Below are 8,995 nucleotides of genomic sequence, written 5' to 3' on the forward strand. Positions count from 1 at the left end.
TTTCTCGGCCTTTGTGAAGACATTTTAAAGTTCCTTATTATAATTTACAATAACTGCCATATATGAACATGAAAACACTTAATAATTCACATGAGAATAGCTTTCTAAGTTGCAGTTGGCACCCACCACCAGCTATCTCTATTGAGCACACTGCTGTAGGCCCTGCTGTTTGCCAGTCTTTAATGTTATTACTGTTTAGCTACCGAATTAATTTTTGGGAGTACACATCTTCAGAAATGGTTGTAGCTGAAAAACAGTGCAAATATTTGCATAAAGTTACTGCTGTGTTCTGTAATATAAATGCAAGAAGGAATGAGTCTTTGGTAACAGTCATTAGTATTATGAAATTCATGGTTTGTTTGGTTTCTTTTTTTCAGGAAAAGCTCTTGTCGAGATCTCTTCAAAGAGGTGAAGATCTTCAGTTTGACCAGGTAGGAGACATGTCATTGAAGGCATTTTTATTGGATTGAGGTGGGCTCTGTTTTTGTAAAATAGTGGCTCCACTGTTGTCATAACTTGGAACATCCATGTCTGAATCCATGCCAGAAGAATAAGACCTTGAATGTTAGTTAGACTTGATTTTTCATTGTAGAATATGATAGTAAGAAACTACTAGAATAGATTAATTATTTGGAGGTGGCAGCAAAAGCTGGTAGGGGAAAGATTGTGAAATATGGTAGAGGACAAAAAGTCTGTATTTCTATTATCACTTACTGTTTCAGTGTTTGGGGTGTTTATTTAATTAGAGTAACACATCCTTTACTGAGGGCTTTCTGATTCTGTGGCAAAAAGCACAATGTAGATTCCAAAGGTTATTTGTAATTTGCTGGGAATTTAGCCACACTGTGAGGCAATTCTATTTCACTTACTAGGAGTGAATTGTACCCAGAATGACTCTCTGCTCAATTGATTCATGTCTACTGTCTGTATTTCTAATTTTTCCATAGTGTAGGCATGTTTTTGTCCCATAACTGCTTCCTTGCAATGGAGAGGCAGCATTCATAGAATCATAGAATCAACTTGGTTGAAGAGGCCTCAAAGGTCATTAAGTCCAACTCTACCATCATTACTAGACCATGGCACTAAGTGCCACATCCAGTCTTGTCTTGAAAAACCTCCAGGGATGGTGAATCCACCACCTCCCTGGGCAGCACATTCCAATGCCTGAGCACTCTCTCCATAAAATATCTCTTCCTCTTCTTATGAAGCCCCATTAATTGCTTGGTGCTGATCTTCATTGTTACTGATTAGCACTAACTGTATCAAGTTTAGTCTTCTGTCCATATCTTTTCTAATTAGATTTTTGTTTCACACATTCCATTACTCCTTGGCTGTAGATATTAGACATTACAGCAAAGTCTTTGGACCTTCCTCTGCTTTTCAGTGAATAGCCATCCGTTCATCACTTTCCCCGACTCCCAAAAGAGAACTAAAGAGTAGCATGTAATATTTGATGTGTAATGCTCTTTTCAAAGAAAACCAAAAATAAAACCACCACCAAAAACCTCACATAGCCTTTTAATATCTTCTCATCTCACCTGCTACCATTATCTCCTAAATGAAAGTTTACTCATAAGCAAGGGAAATAGGTAAGGGGGGAAGAGAGTATAAATTCTTTGGTAGCTACAGTATATTAAATTGTTTGAAAGCTGTCCAAAAGCGAAATAAAATGCATTATAGGGATGATCTAAGGACATATGTAAATCAGTACTATTTCTAATTCTTGTACTCACTCTGCCCTCCTCTTCCTACCGCCACGTTTTTCCTCAGTTAAGGATGTTTTTTATAAATCACTAGTAGTCATGTATTAAACCACACAGAGTTTCTAAAACTAGGCTGAGTGAAGAGAAGCGAAAAATAAAGCATGTAACTTAAAATTTTGTAATGTAGAAATAAACTAGGTTTCCTGAAAATACAGTGCTTCTAAAAAATTAGTTTCAATTGTCTATATGTGTTTGTGTGTATATGTGCGAGTTATTTTGTTCTTTTGTGATTTGTAATCTACTTTGGATTCATTAAGGCCTGAATTTTAATGGTACTGAATAGCTGCTTTAGAGAGTCAGGGACTGCGAATTTTGGTAGGGAATTTTGAACATTGTTTGGCAAAAGGAATTAAGATTGCTGTTCTCTTGTTTGTTGCTGGGTATGTGAAACCCTTATTAAGAACAGCTCTCCAGCAGTGCAGAGGATTACAGATTAAAAAGAGATTGGCAAAGTGTGGGAGTGAGAAGGATCCAGAGTGCACAGTCACAGCATCCTGCAGAGAAGCTGGAACTGTTGCTGGGCCAACCTGGTTCACCCAGAGGTCTTTATGGAGCTAGGAATTCAAGTCTAAAAAGTGACTTTACCTGTACTGGTATGGTGCCTGAGTAAGTGGTGTACTTTGTGAATAAAGAGAGTGTGATTGGAACACAAGAGGAACTCTGGGACTACGCAGGTGTCTAGTTAAGGTGTGTTCTCTCAGCTCAGTAAGTGACAAGAAGAGGAATGAAGGAGAAAGGCAGGTACTGCTGCCTGTCCCTATAATGAAAAGTAAATAGCTGTTTAGTGAAGTTACGTCATTTTTGTTGGAAGTATAACTGGACCAAGAGGGCTGCTATTAAAACCAAGTGTGCAAAATCAAGTTTAAAATTTTCAAACAGTTCAATTCTTCTGTTTGTCATTGATGTCTTAATCGGAACGAAAATACCAATTTAGCTAAGAGAGGTATAACTTTGGAAAATGAGGAAATTTGTATGTTGATACGTCTGTGAGCTATTAAAAATTCTAGCACTTTTTAGTACCAGTACTTTCCCTTTATCATTCCCAGCACATCAGGAAGCTACTGGACAGGAGTTTTTTTATAGAACATATATTTCATTTCTTAAAATATTTTTGCTTGTACAGCTTGAAACTGAAATAGCTTGTGTTTTTCTTTTTTTGTTTATTGTAGGAATCATACTTGGCAATTTCCTACTCTTGTCCTAAAACACCAAAACTTTATGATCATGCAGAAGCCTATCTTGGCCTTCTCAGTGACTGAAAACAGATGTGCCTGGGGTTCAGGCTTATTCATGACATCCTAAAACCTCTGCTGTTTTCTCAATGGTTTTGTACAAGTTCTCTATAAATTTGTCGTTCTGTGATCCCTGTGAGCTTTGGAACACTTTGTCTGCTTCAATTTATTAGAACAATTGACTTAGTGTGTAATATTTACAGTAGTTGTTCTAGGTGAAAACAAACATAAGTTGCCACTTTGTAAACTTATATGGTTTTTAACATTAAAAACAATTTGAAAGAACGGTTATAACTCTAAATTTGTAATTGCTTTATCATGCTAAACTGTTGGTTTTGTTTATTTTTTTCCCCAGTTGATAAGCTCTATGAGCTCAGTAGCAGAGCACTGTCTCCCTTCCTTACTACGCACCTTGTTTGACTGGTACAGGCGTCAAAATGGAACAGAAGATGAATCCTACGAGTATAGACCTCGGTCAAGCACAAAATCAAAGGGGTAAGAGTTTTCCCTGCAAAGATCTGTTTAATATTTATGTGCTTTCTTGTAAGAAATCATATGCTTTGTACATTTTTGACAAGTATGTTGTATTTGGATCTGTCATTACCTAAATCTGCGTAGAAAGAGCACACACATATCTTGCATAGATGATACACATGAAACGACTTAATGGTCTTGGGGCTGAGATACAGAAGACGTTTCTGTAGAAGATTCTGGTAATTCCAAGCTAATTTGTCCCTTTTCAAAGTGGTTTGGGTGTTGGCAGGTCCTATCAGGAGGAGAGGGTAAGATGTCAGTGCTGTGTCAAACCCTGAAGTCTTTCCAGCCATCCATTTTATAAACGTGTGAAAGTGATTACATGAAGACAGTGTAATCATTGTCTCTGCAGTATTTGTGTTCAGTCTTGTGTATGACACCTGTGTTCTTGATTTCGTATTTTAGGGATGACCAACAGCGTGAAAGAGATTATCTACTTGAAAGGAGGGACTTAGCTGTAGATTTCATTTTTTGTTTAGTTTTAATAGAAGTTCTAAAACAGGTAAGCTCTTTTGCTTTGACAAATTCATTTTCATAGCTTGCTTTTAACCTCAGTTTTGATCATCTTTAGATTTTTATATTACAACTAGAACATATCTATGTTGAGCATATGCAAGGCTGTAATTATACTCTGTTACATAAAGCCTTTGGCCTCTCCTGTCTTTTCTTTACATGCCTTCATTATCTTAGTTCATGTGTCTTGGAAAGCTGCTGATGTACTGCAAAAATTACATTTTATTTATGTTCAATACCTCTTGTCTGCTGAAAAATTTTTGAAATACAATGTGAAATCACTGAATGAAAAGAATAAAATGCCACTTTATAATAAACAGCAAAGGTATATAATTCTGCTTGGCCTTGTAGTGTAGTGCTGGATTATTTCACAAAATAACATTTGCATTGGTCTATGGACAAGAGGATAGAGTTTGGCTTAAAGTAGCTGCATATTTTACATGTGTTTTTTTGAGAGGAGAAAAAGATTACTGTAAGAAATGTTTTGGAACATCAGTGGACTTGAGCAAATTTCATGCTTTATGTCTTTTAGGTATGGGTACATGAAAATTAAATGGTTTTTTTGGGTACTAAGTAAAACAAGGACTGTGTTTTAGCTTGCAGATAATTTGGAGGAGATTTATGTTTACGTGGATGTGTTTGTGATGAAAAATCAAAACACTAGAACAAAAGAGCTGCTTATCCTTCTCTGAGACACTGACCAGTCATCCAAAATGATGTTCCCATAATGCATGCACAGAGATGCAGAGAACAGTATTAAACCCATCAAACTCTTATGTGTTAGTGTTTTACAGAAAGTCCTTAGTTCATGCTCTCTCCCTGCCTAAATTTTCTATCAGTGCCAAAAAAAAGGGAAATGGAAGGGTTTAGGATTGCAGGGTTGTATGGATAGCTTTGTATTTTGAATGGGTACTAGTTTTTGTGTTGAGTAGAGCACATGTTGCCAGTGATTCAGATGTCAGGAAAGGTGCCAAAGTTTTGGTCTTGAAGAGAGTTTGTGGGGATGCCTGTAATGCTTGGTGTGTCTCTCATGCTTGTACTCCAGGCAAGACAGGTATTTTTCTGCTAAGCATATTTCTGATAAGGACCTGCAAAGGCCCACGAAGCATAGATGCACCACTTAAGAGATTCTTTTGGTCAATTTGAGATTAAAAGTTATCTAAAGGAGGGTTTGTGTGTCCTGCCTGTAGTGTGAAACTGGAATTAGGCAAACAGGGCAGAAAGGCTTTTTATCAATAAACATATTTACATTCACATTACCTCCATCCTTCTGTCTTCATGGCATGGAGTCCTATTAGCTTTATTTCTTAAAAACTGGTTTCAGAGGGTGCATGGGCATGATCCAGCCCTTTCTGTGATATGCACAGGGCAGCTGGTCAGAGGGTGAGAGACATGACCTATGTAGGGACAAAAATCTTTTGCTTAAATTACATGTTACTTATTGTATGAATATGCATATAAATAACCAATTCCAGTAACTAGAAGTTCTTGAACAAAAAGTTTTCTTGATGCAGAATAGCATGAAATTCTCAATCAATAAGTGCTTCTTACTGATAAGAAGACAATAATCTAGTATGTTTTAGTGAAAATCTTAAACCCCTTAAGCAGTATAGTTTAGTAGGGTTATCCTAGTTCCCTACCTAAATTGCTTTGAAACTTTCAAGGTATTATGACTTCTTAATTAAATATAATGCTTATTTAAAAAAACAGATTGTTTTTTTAAGCAAACATTTACTCCTAAACTTGAGAGAAGTGGTGATGTCAGCGAGAACCTCAGTAAAAAAGGCTTTCTAATCAATGCTTGGTTTTGATTTCTCACCAAATTGTTACTTATGGCCAGGGAGATTTTTACGTTTTGGCTGCTTTCATTTGCAGAAAGTCTAAAATGGAGATGATCATCACTTCTGCATTCCTTTTCTTTATTTCCTTTATATCAAGATTAATTGCATGTTGAGGTTAAATCTGTAATAGTAACACCATACAAGGTAGGAAGTGTGAAAAGATACATACTTAACCTGCTCTGATAAATTTTGACGACAAATTAGGAGATGCCAATGCAGATTGTGTAAGTGTTCATATAGTGCAGAATTAACTTGATGATATATGCCAACAAAGTATGTGTCCCACCAGATACTGGTGGGAGAGATTTCTACAGGGCATCTCACAGTACTGTGTGTTTGCTTCATACATATGTGTATATGTACATGCACAGCTAAATGATATCTGCATTTCAGATACCTGTTCATCCAGTGCCAGATCCTTTAGTACATGAAGTTCTAAACTTGGCTTTTAAGCACTTTAAACATAAGGAAGGGTAAGTTTCACTTGGGAGCTTAAAAATATTTTGTGTGTATTACCAGCCTGTGCTTGATTGCTGTGATTGTTCTGCTCTGCCTCACATCTAACACGTTGGTGAGAATACTGGTAATGAACACTGGTTGATGTCTTTAAATTGAAAACATATCTTGAAAGAACACAGCTGTGTTCAATATAGCGCTGAGTTTATTTTGCTTAGAATATACAGAATGATGTGCATAGCCAGAGAGAGCAAGAAAAGTCTGAGTTTGGATAACTACAGTAAACTTCCTATCCAGAATATGTTTCTTATGAAATGAGAAATGAAACTTAGTCGCTTTAAATGTCATCCCTGCATTTCATGTTTGATTGTAATTGTTTTTATGGTAATAATCTGCCTTGCAATGGAAAAAACTTTTTGTTTGTAATTGAGAACTTGTTTGGGGTTTAGAAGAACGAAGTTGTATTTAACATTTTTTTCCCTTTTATTATTTTGCTCTTTAGGTATTCAGGAACCAACACTGGGAATGTGCATATTATTGCAGACTTATATGCAGAAGTGACAGGAGTTCTTGCCCAATCCAAGTAAGTTCAGTCTGTGACTCTTCTTGTGTCTGAAAGACTATTTAATATAGCAGAAGTTATTAATGTCTCTAGTAACTAATCCTGTAAGTGTCAGGTGTAGTCAGGTATAGTCTGGTGTGTTTGTCTCATGTTCCAGCACAATAAATTTGAACAAATCAAGATCTAACTAAGAATGCAAATAATTGCCATCTATATCCCTTGTTCAGGTTTCAAGCTGTTAGGAAGAAGTTTGTCACTGAATTAAAGGAACTGCGGCAAAAAGAACAGAGTCCTCATGTAGTACAAAGTATCATCAGTTTGATTATGGGAATGAAGTTTTTCCGAGTAAAGATGTATCCCGTGGAGGATTTTGAAGCATCATTTCAGTTCATGCAGGTAAATGAATGCTACAGGAAATTTTGATTGTTTAAGTCATGAAGCTACAGTGGTGCCTGCTGTGATCAGTCACCCACTCTGCTTGTGTGCCATCCTCCATCACTTTCTGTTCAGCTCTTCAGTTCTCACATGTGTGAATCATTTGTTTCTCTGCACTTCATGATTACCCAGCATCAGGAGAACCCTTTTGCAGTTGTCTCAGTAATGTGGCAAACCTGTAACGTAAGAATTTATTCAAGATTGAATGAAAATGCCTAGCAATCAAATAATTTTCTTTCTTTCTGAAAGCAGCATGTTAAAAAAAGTTACTTGATGTATCTTTTTTTAACAGCTGAGGTGCCAAGGCACACTTTTCTTTAAAAACACTTCTGTTAATTTTCAGTGAGAATGAGTGTTACAGATTATTTATTGTGTATGGAATATTCTCTGTAACATTTTCTTTGCATTCAAGTCATATTGAAAATGAGTACATAAAATAAAATACAATTTTCTAATGATTTTAATGGAGGTAATCTTTTATTTTTTAAAAAGCTTCATAATAATCTCAGGAGTAAAATGCTTAGATATACTCTATTTTATTCTGAGTACTCTTTATGTTCTGAGTGGAAAGTAAGTAGCTATATGGTATTACAAATGTTCTTTCAGTTTCTTGAATTGAACTGCTGAGGAAGCAGGTTTAAAAGTTTCTAATGTTTTATGCAGTTGGTATTGTCAAGGAATATAAGACCAACTTAGACATATTGCATGTTCTAAATTAAAATGGGCAACTAATGTTATATCTCTAGTGGGTTTTATGGCACAGTTATATCTGTATTCTTTCTTCTAACTATATTTCTAATGTGTTCTTTCCAAGGAGTGTGCTCAATACTTCCTGGAAGTAAAAGATAAAGATATAAAACATGCACTTGCTGGTTTGTTTGTGGAAATTCTCATACCTGTGGCTGCTGTAAGTATTTTAATCTCCCCCTGCCCTACTATTCCTCCCACTTTCAATTGGGCTCTCATTGTTAAAATTGCTTCAATTTAGCTGCAAAATACTACATTTTTACAGATTCAAAAAGACTCTAGTACCTACAAGAAGGCTGAAAAGGGACTTTTTACATGGGTGTGTAGTGATAGGACAAGGGGGAATAGCATGAAACTAAAGGAGAGCAGGTTTAGATTAGATGTTAGGAAGAAATTCTTTACTGTGAGGATGATGAGGCACTGGAACAGGCTGTCAGAGAAGCTGTGGGTCCCCCATGCCTGGAATTGTTCAAGGGCAGGGTGAATGGGGCTCTGAGCAACTTTGTCTAGTGGAAGGTGTCCCTGCCTGTGGCAGGGCATTGGAACTAGATGATCATGAAACTTCCTTCCAACCAAACCATTCTAGGATTCTGCAAGTGTTAAGTAGATTACAAGAACCTACAGTCTTTTACAGGGAAATATGTCAGTGTGGTTTGTGTGGTAGCTAGTTTCCAATCTTTTTTCAGAACTTTAAATTGTCAGTTTTCTAGAGCCCTTTAACACCAGAGCACTGTGTAGTTTTATACATGCTCTAAAGATTTGAAATTTCCTTTCAGTTTAGTATTTGTTTGCTCAAGGGTCCCATAGACTTTTTTTAATGAGCTGAAACCTGTTGAGTTCTTTCTAGAATAGACTGAGAGAAGTAACAATTTTACAATCTGATAAGGAATGTGAACTCCTGTGCAGGAGCAG

At 36.4% G+C, this 8,995-nt stretch overlaps 1 protein-coding gene across 1 annotated transcript in view; it reads left to right on the forward strand.

Moving 5' to 3' along the window:
- The window catches only part of LOC103810599 (protein furry homolog-like), a gene marked incomplete at its 3' end in the record, with an annotated part of 45,939 nt that overhangs the window by 6,183 nt on the left and 30,761 nt on the right, over nt 1-8,995 (forward strand). The window contains exons 2-8 of the mRNA XM_009083506.1: nt 378-431; nt 3,351-3,490; nt 3,935-4,031; nt 6,277-6,356; nt 6,842-6,922; nt 7,129-7,297; nt 8,151-8,243. Of these exons, the coding sequence (XP_009081754.1) occupies nt 378-431; nt 3,351-3,490; nt 3,935-4,031; nt 6,277-6,356; nt 6,842-6,922; nt 7,129-7,297; nt 8,151-8,243 (714 nt within the window). The remainder of the gene's footprint in view (nt 1-377; nt 432-3,350; nt 3,491-3,934; nt 4,032-6,276; nt 6,357-6,841; nt 6,923-7,128; nt 7,298-8,150; nt 8,244-8,995) is intronic.

The sequence above is a fragment of the Acanthisitta chloris genome, unplaced genomic scaffold (genome assembly GCF_000695815.1).
Source record: "Acanthisitta chloris isolate BGI_N310 unplaced genomic scaffold, ASM69581v1 scaffold12031, whole genome shotgun sequence".
NCBI lineage: Eukaryota > Metazoa > Chordata > Aves > Passeriformes > Acanthisittidae > Acanthisitta > Acanthisitta chloris.